Raw genomic sequence first — 21,840 nt, 5'->3', positions numbered from 1 at the left:
AAGGTGCTCTGCAGTGCACTGATGCCATCCCCCTGAGCCCTTGGACTGCTTGTGAAAGCAGGACAAGGAGATGCACTTGTCTGCCCACTTCTCTGACTGCCTACTCTCACATGAAGGAGTGCAGATCTGACCTGATAGCAATGGGACAGGTGCCAGCAAGAGGGCAGGGAGAGTCCATTAGTCCTGTCACTGGGTAGCTCACCCAGCCCCTGCAGATTGTTGAAGAATCATTTAATAAGCTTTGTGAAAGTCTGTTTCAGCATTATAGCAAATTATTCCAGCACTGTGCTAGAATCACCAAAGTTGTTTCAATATTAAGAAACACCTCAAGTGGAAAATGCCACGGAGAGACAGCCACAGTCACATTTCAATCTTTATCTAGAAATGACCACCTTGCTGAGTTTGACAGAGATGTTTGGTAAGGCAAAAAAGGAAGAATGAGGCTGAAGTTTGTGTTTGACTGGTCTGATTTCAGACACAAACAGCTCAAAGATCAGAGGCTAGATGAAGTTTCTCCATTTTATCTCCTTTTAGGAAAGCTGTAAGGTTTTATTTCATTACTTTCTTTCTAATACAGGATGAAGGTCCTTGAAATTGTGCACCAGTCACTCAAGGCAGAATCTACGATTCTTTGATTTTCCTTTCCTACCTTTGAATGTCTAAATCTAAGCCAGTCATTTAAACTCCCCCTCTGGTACCTATAGAACAGAATGCAGTTGACAAAGAACACTTGACTGCAATTCAGGTCAAACTAAGCATGTCTGAGGTTAATTCCTCTCTGGAGGTACCAATTTCTTTCCAAGGACTAAGGAGGGAAAATAGATGTCTGAAGTTAAGACAACCATCTTCCAGACATCTGAAGGTGGGTGAGCTGAATCCCAATCTAAAATGGACTATATATACTAGGGAGATCTGTGCCTCCTATAAATTTCCCCATAACATACAGGGTTATGGAGAATAAAGACTTTTCAGGAGTCAGTTTTATCACATACAAGATGCCAAACAGTAACAGCCAGTGACCCACAAGCTCTGATAATTTCTTTCCAGAAATAACAACTTCCTTACAGTTCTAAAAACTGCCTCAGGCCCCAGCAGTGGAACAACATCTGTTATGCAGCTTATAGATAATTTAATAAGAGTACTTAGGGCAAAATGTCTGCTACATGCATTTCCCCATCTTTCCAGTTTGTTTTCTCATTCCTCCATGGAACAGAAGTACCTTCCTTTAAATGTAAAAATAGATGAAACAAATCTACTACAATTCACTTGAATGCCCAGTTTTTCAGCTGCTGAACAAAAATTGTGCAAGGACTTATTAGTTCCAACAGAGCAGGTCCCAGTTTACAGTCCTGGTTCTTTTACTCTCTCTTTTCTAAGTCATAAGCAAACCACCATGACTGGCTCATTTAAGTGAATAGTTTAATTCAGTATTGATAACAAAGGTCTAACTGGATTCCCTTAATCCCTGGTGTGAACCTTGAAATCTGGAAAAGTGACCACATCAGCTTTCCATTACTTCCAGTGGCATTCCCTTCATGGAGCTCTCCCAGGATCAGGCTCTTGTCTCTTTGGGTATTAAGAATAAGAGCAGTGAGCCCACGTAAAACTTGGCAAACAGAAATGAACTAAAGCTGGATTACAGGAGAAGGTCATTAACCCCAAGGACCTCAGGTGTAAGCTGCTTGTAATCTTTTCCCCTGGTTTGAACTACAGTCTTAGCTCTTGGGTGTCATAAATTTGTTCCTTCAAGGAAAAATAAATCTTCAGTCTACCTCCTTAAAGTCATTGACTCTGTACAAACAGGGAGGTACATTCCTACACTGAGCCTCCCATAGAGCAACTGAAGTGGGAAGTAATATTGTCCAGTCAAAATTTACATCCTTGTGTTTCTTCAATGTTTTTAGCAAACGGAAGCTTTTGGCAAGAGAAGAGCCTTTTAATAGCAGGAAAGAAAGAATCTGAATGTAGAGGTGACATGAAGAGAAACAAACACACTAAGGAGGTCAATTTGGAAAAAATTGCATAGGAGGACTATGGAAAAAATAAAGAGAAGCAACAGAATGAGTGGTGGGTGATATGACTCTTTTAGGAAGGGATAAATGGGAAATATGGACCTGAGATCCCACATGAGAAGATTCAGAGGATGGCATCTTGGTTGGTATGGACAGAGCAAAATCAGCAAACACATACATGCAAGATATTTAATATATAGTCTGTATTCTTCACTTGTTGCAAAATTGATTCCCACACCTATTTTGAAAGCTTGTCTTAACATTCCAGTTTGTTGTTTGCCAGCATGTCTGTACTAGTCTCTTTTCCCTGACAGATTTTGTAAGCTAACAATAGCATCTATTTCCTGGAAAGGACAGTCAGGTCCTTGGGGCACTGTACTTTTGTAAACCTGAACAAATTCTCCAATTACACAGTTAACTTCAGTAAATCCGAACAATTACTTCAAATATGCTTTCAATTTTTCCCCAGAAATAACCAACAGATCAGCTGATACCATACAAAAATAAGTGCTCAAGTACTGAGACGAGAAGCCCCTGAGGTCAGCAGCATGTAATTTTCCAAATCAGATAGAAGGCTGGTTCAAAACTGTGGCAAAATATCACTCTTCTAGCTTCCTTCACTTTGCTTATTGTCAAAATTTACACCTCAGTCTTACCTCTTTATAACTGTTTTTTACTTCTTCTTGCCTTATATCAGTTGATGCTGACGACAGGCTTGAGACAGATGATCCTCTGCTGAAAGTTTCTGTTGAGAGCTGAGGAGACCTAAGTGGTGACTTACGGTTGGAAAAAACAAACAAAATTCAAACAAACAAACAAAGTTACATATCAAATTACAGAGGTTAAGAACAGGCAAAAAAAAAGCTTAGCAACTTGCTTTGGTTGTTACCTCAGAAGCACTTTGTCCTCTTTCAAACGTTAGATAGTTTAATTCCATCAGTGACAAAATCTGCATAAAAATATTAAAGAAAATCAGTGTAACTCCATTTGAAGAAGAATCCACTGACTGAAACACAAGTTCGGCGACAACCTAATATTAGTAACAGATTATGACTGAGCAGATTAAAAGTACCCATTTACAAGTTCATGTTCTATCCCACAGACTGTATTCCTGCTACTACAGTTAAAATGTGACCCTTCTTCTTCCAAGTGAAACACACATTTTCACTTTAATGGCAAAACCCTATCAGCAGGTGAGCATCTACACTCTGTGGCTTTGCATCAGGCAGGATTCAGGCTAGAAGATAAAGAGGAATACCTTGGAATTTAATGCACACTGTAGGGAAGTCTCCTTCATCCGGTTTTGAATTTCTGGATTTGCCCCATTCTGCAAAAGCACTTCTATGATCCCTTGATAGCCCCAGCGAGCAGCAATATGGAGAGGAGTGTCTCCCTTCTCATTGCCAATGTCCAGTTTGCAGGAATGCACATCATAGTAGACTAAAGCTTTGACACACTGGAAAGAAAAGGAAAGCTATCAATAAATTATGGTGGTGTCTCTCAATTCAGATAACGTGTACTATTCTAAAAAGCTTTTTTTCATTGCTGCTCATATAATTCACTGCCTAAAGAGGAGGCTTAAATGGTTCAGTGTCATTAAATAAAGAGTTAAATAACTCAACTAAATTTGCACTGTATTATCTTTAATGTGAATTCATAATAAAAATTGCTAGGAGCGACAAAATAAAGTCCTGATCTAGAGCATTAAATAGTTTAGCCTCCAAATCTTTTTATTTACTTTTGAAATATGTAAGTTTAGTGCAAATTTGCATCACAGTTTAATTCCATTCCATTAGAATGTCCATTTAGTTTGTTACCAAACAATTACTTACATCCTCATGACCGTAAGTGCAGGCTAAATGAAGTGGAGTATTTCCATTATTGTCCTGAACATCAGTACTTCCCTTATAGTGCAATAAGAGCAGCTTAAAAGGAAAACAGAAGTAGACATTTAAGTAACTAAAAAATTAATGGGCAAACAATTATGGCTCTGCAGATTCCTTCAGGGTTCTAGCATGATGAAGCACTTCATGAACCACTACACCTCCTGTTTCAGACACCACCCTCTTGGCACTGCAGTACTGTTTGTGCCCCACCCTGAGAACCAAATAAAAGCCATTTCTTACATCTTCAGAGTTGCCATTGAAAAAACGAATTCTCTACTGCAGCAAACACTGCAATACATATACTATCATATTTTAAGAGCCTATGCAAGTGAAGACACAGCTTAATTTACATGATGCTAATTGAAGACTATCACATATGCAAAATTCAAGTAGCCAATAATTACTGTAGTTGCACAGTCTATCCTAAACACAACGTGAAGTCCTTTCGCTCATTCCAGTGACTGCAATGGTTCTTCTGTCTCAATCAAGAGCTCTCCGTTTGTAGCATGTATTGGACATTTGTATTAATAAAATGGATAAATTATCAGGCATGCACAGCTGTCAATTGCTTGGTTATTACCAATGGCTGAAAACCTTGCAATATAAGAAAAAAAATAAAATATCTTGCAAACTACAATGATAAAAGATCCTCAATTCTGACACTACACAGTTCTGGTAAAAGCTTCTCAGAAGACCTAAATGACAGTAACAGTAAAACAGCTCACTAAGAGCCATATATTTATTATTTAGTTAGGTGTTGGTGCTTACTGTAACATTTTGATATCCCTTTTGACAGGCCAGGTGAAGTGGAGTAGAACCGTGGTAATCTGTAGCATTGACAATGGCTCCTTTGGCTACCAGTAAATCCACTAGTGATGTTTGCCCTTGGAAAACAAGGAGACATTAAAAAAAAATAAGCAAACTTTGCAAAAGAACATTGCTACTTTTCAAATTCAAGCAGGAACTATAAACCAAAATACCCTGCATTTCTGCATACTATGTTTCTGTAGACTGTATATTCACTTCCCTGGTATTTGTTTTTTTTTGTTGCAGATTACTCAAGGTCATAAAAAGAACATCTAGCTAAAAACAAGCTATATTTTTACCCTACGAGTAACAAAATATTTGGATTCAATATAATAACAATAGAGGAAATTATTTATAAAAAAACACCCACTAAGAAAATAATACATCTTTTAGTAAAAGATCAATGATATAACGAACATTAAAATCCAGGCGTTACAGATCTACAGTGCATAGCCAGCTGCAGGAGAGAGAAAAGATTCATTTCTCAACCTGCCAGTTCTTTAAAAGAAGACTGGTTTCTGATTTCACATTTATACTTTTTTCAGAGCTGAAGAAAGCACTTCTGTGGTAACCACTACAGTAAAAGTAAACAGCCAGCAAATAAAAAATAAATTAGCCATAAGAAACTGAGCTTAAAAGAATATACAATAACTTCAGTCTGTGCCCAGACAACAGTTTCAGTAGAAAAGAAGGAAAAAAACCAATTTAATGCAATATTCCAATTTTAATTGTAAAGTTGGAAAACATGCTGACATAAAGAAACATAAGGAATAGTGAGTACTAGTGGGGAAAACTAACAGCACTCACCACAAATAGCAGCTATGTGAAGTGGTGTGTATCCCCGGTCATCCCGGGAAAATGGAGTGATAATGGAGGGATCATTGAGTTTCCTGTAAAACACAATGGTTTGGAAGCAGCCCAGTTACCCACGTGGCAGTGGTGAGGAGAGAGAAAGAGAAAAATGGCCAAGGCCAACAAAAAACTGATTCTGGAACCTTTTATCCTTTCACATGGACAAGTTATTCTATAGAGATCTTTACATTTCTTTAAGAGATGTGGTTTTGCCCAAGATGTGTAAGTTTGGTTCAAGAGATGAAACACCACATTTACCAAAGGGCACAGAGCCTCCATCACAGAACTGGTGGGTTCCAAGGTATTCTGTAATCTAATATTTCCTCTGCTATTTCACACCACACAGGCACACTCTCTCTACTCCATCCTGAAGTGCTACCAAATGCCTCTTTAACCAAAAGCAGCTTACTTTCTGAAGTAAAGATAAAGGCTTTTACACAGCTTTATGTGTATTTGTGGAGATGAAGAGTGCTCACCCAGAAACCAGCCTCTCGCATTTGTCACAGTAACAGAGCGGGTGGCACATTTTCTGTACAGTGTCCTTATCACTGTCACCTTGACTTAGCAATCGCTCCACTTCCTCCTGGTTACCTGAAGCAATATGCTACCAAAAAAAAACAGAAAAAAAGAGAATGAGGAACCAATACAAAAGGCCTCCTTTTAAGGAAAAAAAAAACAAGAGTAATTTACTGAAGCACAAAATGAAAGGAACCCATTATAAAAGACGTATTCAAGCATCAGAAAGCAGAAATGAACAATGTCACAGCACAAAACCCCCTAATGGGCACTCAGTATTAAAAAGAATCTGTTCTTGGCTTACTTCACTTTCTATAAAAAATTAAAACAATTCCCATTGTTCTCTTTAGACTCAATCATGAAATTGAGCTCCCTCTGTGCAAAAACATTTCTATAAAATTACTAAGTCTCTAGCCATAAGCTGTGAACATATATAATTAGAATCCCTGCTTTGTGTCCTTGCAGAGGCAAAATTCTTTCAGAATGTCAGTATGAGATTAACATACAATAGGGAGTAGCTGTCAGGTGACCACATTTAAATTATTTCAGAAAACTCGTTCAAATTCAAGCACCAAAAGCTGTGACAGACAACCAGATACTAATATCACATCTGTGCATTAAATGGGCCAAACAATACCAGCAGCAGTAGCATTCAATCCTTATTTGCTTCCATATTTCGTGTAACATGCTGAAATCTCTAAGATTATATTAAGTTAGATTGTATTAAGTTTTGGCACGGAAATGTGCTAGGCCTAAAAGACACTTTTAGCATCTACTAAAGCACATTTAGCAGCACTAATGTAATTAACACTTCATAACATTCCAGAAAATTGTAGAAAGGGAAGGATATAAACACAAAATACATAGGTACATATGTATTTTACCATAAAAGTTATTAACCTTAAACAAGCAGTCTATTGGTGTAGCAGACATCTGGGACAACAAGTTCATCCTTTGTCTTAAAAGCAGCTTGTCACACAGACTCTCAGACTCCTGAAAATAAAATATATAGACAATCTATTCATTTACAAGCATAAGTAAAGTATGTTAACAGTGGAATTAAGTTTTAAAAATATAAACACTCTATTTACCGTGTATGAATTATGAGACACACTGAAGCTTAAATCAGTTTCACATTTAAGATTCTGAGACTCAAAAGACTGTGCACCTGCTGTTCAAAGAAATAGTAAAGAGATGTTCATCAGAATATTCCCTTACTGCAACTTGCTGTGAACTAATTGAACATTAACAAAATTACGGCTGTGCCACCCTGAAAAGAAAACTAGAAAAGACATATCACAGACAGCAAGAACTGTAAGAGCTGCAACACAGCTTTCTCACCAGGAGAAGGTAAGACAACTTCATGTAAGAGCTGACTACTGGTGGCTACTAAAAAAGATGACCCAGATACAACTCTGACTCAAAGACTTTGCTGAACTCTCTGCTAGTTGTTGAGTCAGTTGTTTGCACCAGGCAAAGCATTCTGCAGCAGATTCATTCATGCAGGGTTTCCTACTGGGCACTTCTTGAAAACTGGAGTTTGAGCCGAGCACACGTAGTGCAATTGCAGTGGTACTTCTCATTTTCTGAGATATCTGAAGATACACTCCAGGATGCACTAAAGAACACAAATGCCTCCCAAACCAGGTGAAAATTGAGTCAGATTTTGAAATGGGAACGTTGAGCCTCCCATGAAATAAAACATCTACCTAAGGAAAATGTTTTCTAAGAACATAGATGGAAACACTTGCCCACAGTTGATTGTGATCAAGAGCTGCATATGGTTGGCAGTGAATATCATTTCTTTGGATGCTGTCTGGATAATGACTATCTCTCTAGAAATGGAAAGACTTCAGCCTCCATAAACCATAAGACCACTGTCCTTAAAATACACACTCATGTATGAGGTAAACTTGATGGTTTAGGACCTGGGCTATGGCTTCTGCAATTATGTCTATGAAGACCAGATATAAATGATTAAACCCAGTGTGACTCCACTCTCAACATCAGTATGAAGTTTAAGAATCTCATGAACTGCAAATATACAAAAGAAGTTGAATACTAAAAATATAGAGTTCAGATTTTCTAGAAATTAAATTATTCCTGTTTCAAAATCAACACAGATGCTTCTCATAAAGCTGTCTAAAAAACCCCTAAACCATATAGTAAATAATGGCATTAAAAACATGTTTGTGAGGTCTAGAGATAAAAGTTTGTATCTGTACTTCACAGGACATTGTTTGTATTTAGCTACCCAAAGATGACACGTATTCACAAATCTTTTCAAATCTAAGTACTTTAGTTACAGATACCCAAACATATCTTTTCAGCATTAAAAGGCACGTACTACTATTTTCCTTGGATAAATTTTTCAGTGTGACCAGGAATAACTTCCCTAAGAAACATGCAATCAACAGTTTAACTGATACGAGTTTCTGATGTCTAATCACAATTTCTAGTGTGGATGCTCACAGACAGTTTTATACTTTGACTATTAAGAATCTAAGTAATCACCTGCAAGAACTACTGTAGTTTTAGTACAGTTCCTTCCACAGTGTATGTTTTCAAAGGGAGGTGACTCTTAAATAATTATTCCATTTGGGGAACACTTAAGACAGTGACCCTAATAAAGCAGTATTACATATTTATTATTTAAGTCAGAAAAAAAGAGGTCATCTGAGGTGATATGATCCCACATATCTTCAAAAGTGAAACACAGAATGACAAAAGAATCAGATATTGGTTGAAGCATCAGGCAAGTTTGGGCCTCTAAAGTCAAAAGTCACTTGTAACAGCCTTACTTGCAGTCCAGAATTTTTTTTTCTTTTTAAAGAAAGTGCTTTTAGTGGGACTGTCAGGTATTTTAAGTGTATGTTGTCTAGAAAAGACACATCCAAACATTAATGATCTTTTTTACTGAACACTACTCTCAGTGTAGAGAAATGAAATATTTGTACCTATGAAGGTGTACCTGTGTAATGATCTATCCAAAGTGATTTCCACAGATCTCAACTGATGACCTGGTGGCAGAAACCAGGAAAGGAAGTCTCAAACACAAATTGAGGCTAATAAAGTGGTTGGAAGGGAGACGGAGTAGGGATAATTTCAAACAAAATGCTGCCTATCCCATCATTGCTGGGTCTAATTCCCTATTTTATACCTTACTTCAACACTCTGAATAGCGTCTTACTACACAAGAGTTGGGCATAGGAATGTAACTAGCATCAAACACTCATTGACTGGAATTCTAATTTAACAATGTTGACAACTCTTGGAAAATAAAAGTGATTTTTTTTGAGCTACCAGTTACAGGCTCCTCTCCTCCCCACAACCAAAATGTCTCACCACAACTTGCATGACCTTAGTGAAGGGATTTGGCAAGAATGTCCTAAGTGCAATCCACTTACTGATGCGAGGGTGATAATATGCCCATTATCCCACAGGGTACATTAGTTCCCTGCTGAGTTTTCTTTCTGTAGTGGCTTCATTAGGGATTGGACAGCAGCATTACTCAGCTGCCAGAAGCTCCATCTGAAGCCAGCTATAAAATTAAGCATAGCCACATAAAGGGTTGTAATGAAGCCCCAGGGCACAGCAATGCTCCTGCTCGCTTAAATCCCACAACCCCTTCCACCACAATCTGGAAAACCATGGGGCATCAACATGACAGCTGCTGCTGCTGCTTTAAACAGAAAGTTCATCTCCTTTACCAGAGAATGAAGGAAATATCTAACTCAAGTTCCTGAAGGGAGAGCAGTGCTTCTCCCTCTCCTCACTACCTTTTTTCCATTCCTGTCAGAGGGGTATTTACCACCTCATAGTCTTTCACCTCATTGTGTACCACATTCTCCCTTCTCCTATACTGGAGAAAAGGGTGGTCTAGCTCTTTTATTTTCTGCTGCACTGAGGGCAAGCCATCACCCACTTCCTCCTCCTCGAGGTTCTGCTGCTTTCCCCCTCATCTTGGGGTGCTGCCTTCAAGCCATGAAAGCAAAGCAGAAGGATTTCATGTTGCACACTCAGGGTACACACCCTGAAGTGAGAAAGTGCTCCAGGTCTGGACCTGTTCCAGCTGAAGTATGGGCAGGAACACTCACTGCTTGCTCTTCTATTGGTGCAGACACTCATGTCCTCTTTTAGACTTCTCAAATACACAGTGCATCTTTCAAGGCAGGTGCCTCCCAAAGAAACAAATACAGCACCTTAGTGGCAGTGGCACTTAAGTTATAATCACAGGAGGGCAATCCCAGTATAAAAACCTGCTATGCTTAGCTACAGAAGGAGGGATAGGATCAGGCATTTAGTAGGAAACAGTCTTTATTCTAGAAATTTAAGAGCAATATATTCTTTTCTAGTTTGCTGGTATTGTTGTGGAAGAGAATTCTAACGTGGTTTCAGTTCTCTATTCAGGCCCTGGTATTTGTATACTGATTGCAGGAAGCAAAATTGTAGGGCAAGTTGTTTTTCTTTTAAACTAATGTTTTTATTTTTTTAAACACAATTCAATACAGCATTACAGACAAGAAATACCACCACAGTCTGTTTAAACAATATGAAAGTGTTGAGTTTGATTTTTTTTTTTTGAGTGTACAAAACAAACCTGCACAACAGGTTTGTGGAAAGACCCCAGACAAGAACAAACCCAAAAATAACAAGAGGCTAAAATGTTATTTTGAGTCTTGCTTTTTTAAGATTGTGCCCCAGGCTGTCCCACCCCAAGCCCTGCACACTGAGCCATTATTCTGGCCCCTGCAGTTAGATTCCAGTGCTTTGCAGTTGGGCAGACTGAGACACATTCAACTCACGCTGGTTCCAAGTCCACCCCTTTTGATTTCCATATCAGATCAGGACGACCTAGTTTTACAACAGTAGAAAAATTTACAGGAATGGTAAGAGTGGAATCCTTTACTAAATAAGCTACAGAGTTCTTAATCACAGAAGTTTCTAAAGTCACACCAATATCACCTTGACTGGCCTGCAGGGATTTGAACAGATTGACAGAAGGTCTAGCTGCCCAGTAGGAAATAACTCATGCATCCATAAACTTCCTGCCCCTGCTAGGTTAGAGATCCCAAGAGCCAAATTCAACCTTCAAATACCACCTTCTCATAGCCCTGCAGTCCCACTAATGTATCAACCTGGTGCAGCACAGGAACCTGCACTGCAAACACACTGAATTTTCAGAGCATGAAGATTTACTGAATCTATATTACACTGCACTCTCCACTCTGTTAGCACAGCTAAGCTTTTTAAAATGACACGAGAATTTGTTTAAGCCATGCCTACTATCAAGTACTGCACTGCTTTCACAACCACGATGGAGTACAAACAGGAGACACTGGACTTACTGAAGACTCAGCTGTAGAAAATAGTGTTGTCATTTTTCCCCTAATTAAGATTCAAGACTTCACATTTACCTACTTCCTCAAGGAGTATACAACAAGCAACAAGTATTGCTACAGGGTTAGGACTTCATTGTCATCATTAGATACTTTCAGCATTTGCTTCCAGTAGTCACCTCAACTCATTTCTTTAGCAAAAAAGGGGAATTGTTATGTTAGCTATTTGTATCCTGTGTCTGGATTTACCCCTGCAGTGGTACTCAGTCCTACAAGATATCAGACAGCCATTTGACAGGGTTTAACAGTGGCTTACTGCGGGTCTGTCAGACAGGTTGCCTTGTCGTATGTATTCTATTGCAGCCTCAACTGAGGTTAGACAGTATCCCAGCTCATCCTTCACTGAGCTGCAAAGCCTGAAGTTCTTGATGTAACTCAAGTTGGCCATCCTGAAATAGAAAGTTCAAGCCATGAACCACTAAATATAAGACACCAGCATGACATATTGCAACTTATCTTAGGCTGTTCTGAGCTTTGTAGGTTGATCAAAACTCTGCTATCTCAAATATTCAATGAAATGTTTTTAACTGGAGATAAGAAATATGAAGGACAAGATAAGAACAGTAGTAGGACATTGCCTCCCTCACTTCAATGTTGCAAGCACCATAAGCACCAGTGCTGGCTGTAAGTAAAATGCTGATCCCCAACATACAGGACATAGCAACATCGAAATTCAGTTCAGGTACAGGTGGAAGGTTTAGGTAGACTTATACTGAAGATAAGGAGAGATAAGTACAATGGCATAGATCAGCAGGAAGCATTTACACATTCACATCTGGTTTCTCTGTAAGAAATGTATCAAACATTAGAAGATGCATAAAGGCTTCACAGCTCCCACCACTGATGAAAGAGAACCACTGAAGTCCATACTGACATGCAGATTTGGTAGAGATGGCCTCCCATTGCAACTTTTTTTTAGGCTGGGAATCAAAACAAAGATGCATTCCCAACAGGTCCTTAATTTAGTCACACCTGTAACATATCTTGGCTCTTTGTCCTAGTAATAAATAGTTTTCTGCATTACTGGAAGTGTAAGAGGGCCTGTTGTGAGTTATTACTGCATACTCAGAAACATTTGCCCCTCCAGAAGCACTACATAAGATATGGAGTTCTACACAACCAAAGTAGTTACATACCAGTTTGGGATTTCTGTTTTTACAAGCAAATACAGCAAAACAGAGAGAAGATCATCTGCACACATGGTTTCCATGTTAACTAAAAAAGAAAAAAAAATTCACATCTGATGTTACTCATGTCATGGTTCAAAGCAAGAACAGAAACCCTAAATGGGAGTCCTACCTCCTAAAACTAAGGGCCAGCTCTACTAGTAGGGAATGCATTAAGTAACCAAGGCAGCCTCCAGATGTTCTCAATCTCTCACTAAAATAACCTGACAGAAGCCAACACACAAATGCAGTTTGTACCGTACAAACTGCAATATTTGATTAGCATCCCTCTCTTCTACACAGAAGGAAATCAAGCTCTGGCTCTGAAATTCTTGAGGGCAAAGACTACACCCAAAGTTGATACAGTTTTCTACAACCTAGTACACTTAGTGGAGAAAGGAAGAGATGAAATAAGGAAAGCATCAATTCACTGTGCTACACTATTTGCTTAGTACAAGTATCTTCTCTTTCCAAGCTAGAAAAAATAAATACCAGGTTAAGAGGTTCATGCTTTCCTATCACAGAATCATCTCTGCAATCCACAGTAGCACTTCCAAAGCAGCACATAGGTTTGTTTGTCCCCCACCAACACTGCATTTTGAAAAAGATGCATCTTAAGAGTATCAATTTCAAGATATCAAGGAGCATGAACCAACAGACAAAATCTAGGAGCATTTAAAGGGAATCACCCCCAATTCTGCTGCATGAGGAAGTGTCCTGGCAGATGAAGCTTCCCACATGCCCCAGCTAATATATACATAAACTCATCCAGGACCCCACCTTACCCCACAAGAACCAGTGCTGAAATGTCTACCCTGCCTCCATCGTGCTCGGTTTGGGGACCTGAGAGACCCCCAACTCAACTGTGTTTGATCCACAAGTGCTGTTCAAACAGTGGGTTATACACTGAAGTGTTTTGTGTGTGCTGGTTAAGAAAAAAAAAGTTGAAAATGATTGATTCACTAATTACTGACCTCTTTGGCTAGGAGACTGCATAATAATTTGTACAACTTTACGCAGACAAAGTAGCTTCTGTTGAGGAGAAGAGCATTTGTTCAACTGACCCAGTTCCCGCTTTGCACGTGGTATATTAAAACTACAAAATAATTTGAAAGGAATGATTAGCATACACAGTTCATGTGCAGGATGTCCAAAGCCCAAGTTTTAACTTATTCAGAGCTGAACTGAAGCATGGTTTTAAAGTGTTTCCATCTCTACTCCAAGCACACCTCCATTTCTGTACCTTGCAGATGAAGGGGGAAGCATAAAACTATAAAAGCCAAGCAAACCACCACCAATGCAACAATTGCAAAGCTTTGTTTTTCTATCTCAAACAAATGAAGATAAAAAACTCACTAATGTCTGAAGAAAGACACTTTTTAGCTGACCTGATCCTATTTAAGATAGAATCTCACTGACTCCTCAAAGGAGTCCACAATCATCTCTCTCACCTGAACTCAGGTTTCACTCCAATGTCTTTTTGCTGCAGGTCTTGAAGGCTCCTGGTGATTTTATTAAAAGCAGCATCCTATCAATAGAAAGGCAACAGTTTTTTTAAAATGCTTTAGATTCATGTACCCAGCATTTAGCAACCAAAGAAACTTACCTCACTTGCCTCAATAGTCCCCACGTATTTGAAGACTAGATCATAAATAGCATGGTGGATATACATCTGTAGAAAAAAACCCAGTACTTTAGGCATGAAAGGGAGAGTCAAAAATAGCTTGCTAATTATTTTCCTTCATTTCAGATTCTTACTTCAACTGCTTGTTTGATCAGATTCATCTGCTCTTCTTGCTTTGCAAGCATCTTCTGGAAAAGGAAAGCCACAAAAACAGCATGAGAAAGTCAGATAATTTATTGCTTAAGTACCACTGTACTATGTATTTAGGGGAGTAAGCATTTACCAAGTGCGAATCTCTCAAAAGATGCTGGAGACATTTGGTATAAAGTGCATTGACAGAATCCTGGGGGGAGAAAAGGTAAAAAAAAGCCATCAGATTCAGGTTAACGTGACTTGAAGGAACAAAGCTTAAATAAGCAAAGAAAGGAAGGCTTCTCTTCCTCAGAAGTGTGCACTATGTTAAGAGTTTTAGCAAGAATAATTACATTTATCAAAACATTAGGATGTGCTAATTCACATTTAAGAATTTCACTTTCTCCCTTCCCCCCCTTACTCAACTCTAGGCTACTCTGACAGAAAAGCTCAGAACACTCAGACAACAAGAGCAGTGAAACAAATTAACATCTAGCAGCAAATTAGACATGGAGAAGGAAGATACTGACTATATAGTGGCGGAGGCTTTTCCTTTCATGTTCTTTAAATGTTCTGTAGAAAGATCCTATGTATTTATCAAATCTCTCACAGTGCCTTCCCAAGAACTCTCTAACATCTTCAATATTTTTAAGAGAATAGGAGTTTGAGGAAGCTGCAGATTCAGCTGAAATGAAAGTCAAGAATTAACACACAGGGTTAATATGTATGCATGAGAAAATACATTTTGTCCCTACACACACAGCCAGCTTATGTGGAAGAAAACATTAGTGCAGCTTATTGCACTTTTAACTAGAGGTATTGCTTTTAATTAAAAGAATTTAATGCATCACATTTGAGAAGTCTCTCTTGCTTTTTACGTCAAGTATTTATTTGGAATAGCTGAAACAGATTTCACTTTTTTTTTTCCACTGTGGTAATTTACTGCCACATGCACTCAGCTTATGAGTTGTGTAAGTCAAGCTTGAAAGTAGAAGAAAAGCACATTACAGTGTGGACTGAGTGCACATGCAGGAAGTCAGGGTGCTTTAAGTGAGCTGTAGAAATCCCATCTTGGATTTTTACATAACCTATTCTTTATTTAGACACGCTTTCTCTGAATGGGAGGGCAAAGTTGCTTCATGTAAACATTAAACTTAATCCACTTTCCTTCTGAATAAGACAAGTGAATGCCTCACTTAGAATTCATATTGCTTTTCCAAAGTTTTTTTTCTAGGCGAATCTTTCATTTGCAATCAAAGCCAGCCAACTAATAAAAGGCTTAAATCATTCATTTCAAATTACTTTTGAAATTAGAAACTGCTTCTTCTCTGAAAGGCTGCTATAAACTATATTAAGTAATGGATAAAAAAATGCCACAAGAATTTGATATATAGATTAATATTTATAGAATTTAAGGCTATATGTATGCCAGTTATTTTTTTCAGAGCAACTTCCATACTTCCCTCTCAGTACTATTTTCACACTATCCCAGTATTATTTCATGTTGTCATCACTTGTTTCAAATATTATTTATTTAGGAAGACTTATGTTTTTATTTCAGAAAAAGCTGAAGCTTCTTAGCTTCTTAAGGAGCTTCTATTCCTCTTAATGAGTAAACACATAAAAGTTCACATGGAAATCCTGTTACATTCACAGCATTAACAGCAGTCTTGAAAATAGTGTTCCAGCCTTAAAGGGCACTTGCAGTACAGGAAAGAAATTAAGACATTCAACCAGGAGAGCTGCTACACAACTATGCCAGTCAACCTCTACCCACTGACAAAGTGATCATGAAAGAGTTCACCCCTCCAGCTTTTTTGTGCATCCACCTTTCATCTCAAGACACACATCATATTTAAGACTAAATCCCTGTTTTAAGGAGTCAGCCCTAAACTGAGCACTGCTAAAAAAATCACGATGGATTAAGTACTCCACTGATGATTCTTAGTGCTGAGACTTGGGGAGAAATTCAACAGAAGTTTGCCCGGCAGCAACTTCATATTTCTCTCCAGCAGCACACCAACATCTGCCCCAGGAAGTTAAGGAATGCTGAGGGCTTTCAACCAAGCCAACACTTTTCAGAATGAACAAATGTATTAAGCACATCAAACACACTAATTTGCTCGCTGTGCAAAGGCAGCCACCAAGTTAACACTTCGATACATACTTGAGCTTTCTGTTTTTTCCAGGGGATGAGCTATACACAATATACTAAAGCTTTCTTCCTTTTCATTGTAAAAGGTTTCCTCAAAGAGAACAGGTACTGAGAGATGGTAATTAAAACCAGCTCCCAAAATTATGAGGTTTCCTTGTATGAAGATCTCCTGAAACAAAACAAAGACCAGATCAAGTGTGAAACTCTGCTAGAAGAAAGTTACTCTTTGGGTTCTGCACTGCATAGTTAAATTTCAAGGGAAGGAAGAGAAACTTGCAAGACAAGAAAGCCACAGATCAAAAAGATTTCACATTGTCATCTGTGTAGACACTGAAACCTCCCTCAGTCTACAATGGCTGGTTAAACCTTAGTTACAGGCACTGTCTTTACAAGTCTTCTACTAGAGGACATTTCAGAAGTTCCAGACAATCACCAAGATCTGACTATTTGTAGATTTTAGGGCACTTTTAGTAGAAGGGAAATTGAAAAAAACCCAACTTAAAATTAGAACCTAAGCTCAGCTCAGAAGAACACCACACATCTTGTCTATGTTTCTGACACTTAGCTTTATCTTCCCAAGTAACTCCAGTGAGGACATCTGCAACAGGAAGATCTAGGTGACAGCCTGCAAACTACAGGTGGAAGTTCTCAGACTGTACTGCAAAATTACAAGTGAAAAAACAGGGATTCTAAGCAGTGTCAGCCTTTCTTGGCGTGGCCTGCTGCTACAGCAGTCACTTAGTACTCCCTGAACTAAGACAGACTTCAAATACAATTCAATACCATCATAATTTTGTCTTAAGCCTTGATGAACTTGCATCTGCATATAATACAGGTAGGCTACTACTTGCCTGAAAGCTGAAGAGACAGTTCTTAGCTAAGTGATAAAGGCACTTCTGCCACTCAACAAAACTCCTATGAGTAAAAAAACAGATAAATTGACAAATTTGCTTTGCCACAGTAAGGAAGTCAGAGGCTGTGTTACCATCTGAACAGGACATCTATTGTTGTGGGCATGCCAAAATATAGATTTTTCTGGAAAGCAGTATATCCCCAAGAAAGCAGTATAACTCCTGGTTACCTCTCCTGTAACCATAAGTTCACACTATCAGTCATCAGCTGCAATGAATCACTTACTGGAGTGTCCCCAAGCTACAGTCAGACATCAAAAGGGAAATAAATACCTTTCCATTTAAAGTTTGAAAGTTTTCTTCTAGTGGCTTCAGAACATAAGATTCAAACTGGCAGGTAGAAAGACTGTTGCTTGAAAGGCTTCCTTTGCATGGAACTAGCACCTGAAAGAGTTAAATCATGCTTTAGAGAAATGCCATGTATTGCCAGCTAAACAGCAATAGCTTTTGTCCTTTAGAGGCAAGCACTTAAATCTGGTTTATAAATACTAACTACTAAACATGTAGCCACTATAGGTGCTTCTGTTTAAACAAAAAGAAAGGCTATTGCTAGACACAGTCCAGTAATTACCCCAGGGTTTCATTTAGTGACTTATCTGAAAAAGGATGACAGATGCAATTGAAGAAACAATACTATGAGAAGGAGATGAAATCTTCAGTTACTTAGCACCAGTCACACAAATGACTTAAAATTAAGTAGCTAATAAAAAAAAAGTGAAGTATATTTTCAAACTAAAATGAAAATCCATCAGAAAGAAGAAAAAAATTTAAGATGAGAAGCATCTTGGATCTACACCAACAGATTGGCAGTGTGGGACTAATGCTTAATTAAAAAGCAACAAATTTTATCATCAGGTAACAATAACCTCCATGTTTAATGGAATCTCCACACACTTAATCTGGAATGATTAATTGCAGAACACCCACATTAGAAATCTCAAGGACTGGAGTTTTTATTCCAGCTCAGTTTAATAGCTCTATTTTGCTATGCAAAATGCTGTTAGAAATAAGTGACTGTCTGTCCACCAGGAATTCAAAAGGTCAATCTCATTTTCAGTTACAAGCATGTGAGAGAATATGTAACTTCAACTCATAGCAAAGAAAATAAATTTCCTGTAAAGTTTAGAAACAACACCAATTTTAACCTTTTACTACCTTAATATATCAAGAGGTCCATATCAATAAACAAGTAACAAACTAAAAGTTGTTCTGCTTCACTTCCAAGTTTTGCAGGCTTGAACTAATCTTTATATGTTTCATAGTTGACATATATGATTTAAACTCAAATACCTAGTATTTAATAATCAGCTTTTAAATTTACTTATTTATACTTACAATTCCATGGAGTTCTGCAACTTTGCTGCACAGATCAGGACGTCGCTTCTGAATGGCCAAATAAAAGGGATTTTTCAAGATATCTTCATCATACATAGCCATATGGACTTGAGATATTCCAAGGAGATTCTCTAAAATACATATGGAGAATGGCTGATGTATCACACACAATATATCTGCTAAAATACACTGTTTGGGAATACCTAGGGGATAGTTTCATTCTCCTTCTCTGAAAGGACAAAGCAGTTTCAGGTCTTGATGTAAGCAGACAATGGCATACTAAGCTACAACTATGGTTACTCAGAAGTTATTCAGACATTACTTTTCATTAATATACATTTCCAATTCCACGTTTATCCTCATAATGTTTCCTTAGGCCTTCTAGTTGTTGGAGGCTAACAATGAATATAGAAGAGGAGGAGAGAAGTTAAGATCAGAATTATTACCACTTTGACATACAAGCTAACTTTTGCTGAAATCTAAAACAAGCCAAGAGACAAATCAGCAGCTCTTTTACAGCAGATTCTACTGCCCCACAGGACACAGATGCTTTTGCATTACACTCATGTAAGTCTTAAAACTCACCTGCATAAGGATTACTGACACACAACAATGAGACACCCAGATAGGGTAACACACACCCTTGTGTAAGGCAATCCTCAACTTTCCAGGGACAGTTACAGAGGTACACCAAGGAGATATGAAAACCCATGTCATAATTAAAAAGTCACCGTGAAATTAATAATTTCTGGTCATCTCTATGCCTGGGGAAAAAGCCTCAATGACTTGTGGTCAGGCTGATGCACAACATTTGGCAAAATAGTGAGCAAAAAAGGGACTGGAGTCAGAAAACCCAATCTGTAAGCACTGGAAAAAGCTGTCACTTGGTGTGTCACAGTGCCCTGGAGAAGATGATCCCTAAGGCACTAGACTCTCAACTGCTTGCTTCCTCAGTTCTAATTGTCTACGACATTCTAGAATACAAGGGTACAAAAAAACCTTACCAGGAGGATGGCTGGAATAACTGGAATAACTTCAGAGTTATTTTTTAAACAAGAATTGAGATTAACAGGCTTACAAATGCTTACAAGCTTGCTTTACATCTTTGCCCCTCATCCAGCTTCCCTTGGGAATCAACAAGTTGCACGATTTCCTCACACAGTTTCAGCTGTACATCCTGGAAAAGGGTGAGCTACAAACTTTAGTTTGAGCAAGCCACCCTTACACAATCAGTATCCCTCTGTTTCCTAACATGGAGAATTATACCTAGCACATTATTTACTCAGTGTGAGCTCATTGTATGGCAGTCTAAGAGTGGAAAAACACACACCCATTGATTTTAGATAGCCTTTGGGTTTCAGCCCTGCTGTTAACTGATCTACAGCCTGTTAACTGAGCTGGGCTCTGGTCCTCCTAATTAGGCACGAGAAGAGCTGCCTTAGAGAGCTAAAGACAACCATGATCAGTTAAAGCTGAAAGCCATTTCCATTATAAAGTTATCACCACTGACTTACAGCTTGGACAACCTCAGCCTGAACCACTGAAGTCTGGCAGCGGCAGGTAAATGCCTCAAGCAGAGTTTTCCTGTGCAGTTCCAGACAAAATGGTCCATCCACTCTCAAAGCATACAATAAGACCAAGAGCTTCTATGAAAGAATACTTATTCAGAGCTCCCAAATCAGCATTTCTTGGAGCACAGCTCTGGAGTTTGCCAACACAATGGGGAAGAAGGTGTATGCTCACTGACGCTTAAAAAAGACCAACCAAGTTCAGTAATTACAAGACACAAATCTAGAAAAAGTACAGCTTCACACAAGTTCCAAGTGACCCAGCAATCTGCATTTGCAGCCCAGAAAGCCAACCAGGTCCTGGACTCATCCCACAGCGTGGGCAGTAGGGGAGGGGGGAATTCTGCTCCTCTACCCTGCTCAGGTGAGACTCCACCTGCAGAGCTGCCTCCAGCCCTGGGATCCCAGCACAGGAAGGACATGGAGCTGCTGGAGCGAGTCCAGAGGAGGGGGGAAAAAAAGATAATTGGAGGGATGGAGCACCTCTGCTATGGAGACAGGTGGGGTTGTTCCATCTGGAGAAGAGATCTTATTGTACTCTCCAGAACCTAAAGGGGCCACAAAAAATGCTGGAAAGGGAATTTGGACAAGAGCCTGGAGTGACAGGACAAGGGGAATGGCTTCACACTGAAAGGTGGTGGATTTGGATTAAATGTAAGGAAGAAATTCCTCCCTGTGAGGGTGGCAAGGCCCAGAGATGCTGGGATAACATGACCCTGAAGTGTTCAAGGACAGCTTGGACAGGGCTTGGAGCAACCTGGTCTAGTGGAAGGTGTTCCTGCCCATGGCAGGGGGGTAGAATGAAGTGATCTCTCATGTCCCTTCTAACATCAATCATTCCATGATCTGTCCCACTACAGTGTCTGGGTAAACAGGATTACCACCAGTAATTCCACCACTGATGATGACTAGAAGCATTCCTTGGCAGGCAGCTGCAATCCAAGTTCAAGCTGGAGGATTCTCCCTCAGCCAGTGGCGGGGGAAGGAGAAAAGGCAACACAAGCCCGGGGGCAGGTCTGCTGCAGGAACACAGTTGTCTCATCACTGACCTTAATAAGCACACCCAGTTAGCCACAAAACACAACCTGCCTGCTGAACATCTGGATAGGGCACAATTCCAAGTGAGATCTTAAATGACTGTAGCTTACAGTCCAAACATGACTCAGACAATTCAGTATATATAAGTAAATACAATTTAGTACATATAAGTCAAGGACCAAGCACAGCTGTATGTACACACGTGTGCAGTCTGCAAAATAGTTTGCCACAACAAGATGTATTTGGGAGTACCACATGCTTTTTTTGGATGCTCTGATGGCCTCATCACAAGAGATGAAGTGATTGGAGAAGAATCTGATGTGAGAAAAGCAAGAAGGCCCTGTAAGCAGAATCCAGTCCATGAAAGGCAGTGATGTTTATGCTGAAGCAACTGAATGAAACAGGTAAGAATTTTTTTCCCCAGGTGTATTAAAACTTT

The 21,840-nt window shown here is 39.0% G+C and overlaps 1 protein-coding gene across 5 annotated transcripts in view; it reads right to left on the bottom strand.

The window, feature by feature from the left end:
- Window positions 1-21,840, bottom strand: part of ANKRD27 (ankyrin repeat domain 27) — a 54,352-nt gene that overhangs the window by 14,382 nt on the left and 18,130 nt on the right. For all 5 annotated transcript variants that reach the window (XM_017828793.1, XM_017828792.1, XM_017828794.1 and 2 more), the window contains exons 2-20: window positions 18,796-18,926; window positions 17,734-17,844; window positions 16,562-16,718; window positions 14,925-15,079; window positions 14,546-14,605; window positions 14,397-14,450; window positions 14,245-14,310; window positions 14,090-14,166; window positions 13,613-13,734; window positions 12,609-12,687; window positions 11,729-11,861; window positions 6,974-7,066; window positions 6,034-6,161; window positions 5,513-5,595; window positions 4,667-4,782; window positions 3,845-3,937; window positions 3,271-3,468; window positions 2,902-2,961; window positions 2,669-2,788 (exon numbers count right to left, since the gene is read on the bottom strand). In XM_017828793.1, coding sequence (XP_017684282.1) covers window positions 2,669-2,788; window positions 2,902-2,961; window positions 3,271-3,468; window positions 3,845-3,937; window positions 4,667-4,782; window positions 5,513-5,595; window positions 6,034-6,161; window positions 6,974-7,066; window positions 11,729-11,861; window positions 12,609-12,687; window positions 13,613-13,734; window positions 14,090-14,166; window positions 14,245-14,310; window positions 14,397-14,450; window positions 14,546-14,605; window positions 14,925-15,079; window positions 16,562-16,718; window positions 17,734-17,844; window positions 18,796-18,897 — 2,007 coding nt within the window. In that variant the 5' untranslated portion in view covers window positions 18,898-18,926. The remainder of the gene's footprint in view (window positions 1-2,668; window positions 2,789-2,901; window positions 2,962-3,270; window positions 3,469-3,844; window positions 3,938-4,666; window positions 4,783-5,512; window positions 5,596-6,033; window positions 6,162-6,973; window positions 7,067-11,728; window positions 11,862-12,608; window positions 12,688-13,612; window positions 13,735-14,089; window positions 14,167-14,244; window positions 14,311-14,396; window positions 14,451-14,545; window positions 14,606-14,924; window positions 15,080-16,561; window positions 16,719-17,733; window positions 17,845-18,795; window positions 18,927-21,840) is intronic.

Source organism: Lepidothrix coronata, unplaced genomic scaffold, assembly GCF_001604755.1.
Source record: "Lepidothrix coronata isolate B3197 unplaced genomic scaffold, Lepidothrix_coronata-1.0 Scaffold153, whole genome shotgun sequence".
Classification (NCBI taxonomy): domain Eukaryota; kingdom Metazoa; phylum Chordata; class Aves; order Passeriformes; family Pipridae; genus Lepidothrix; species Lepidothrix coronata.
This window is presented reverse-complemented; position numbering and strand designations above follow the sequence as displayed.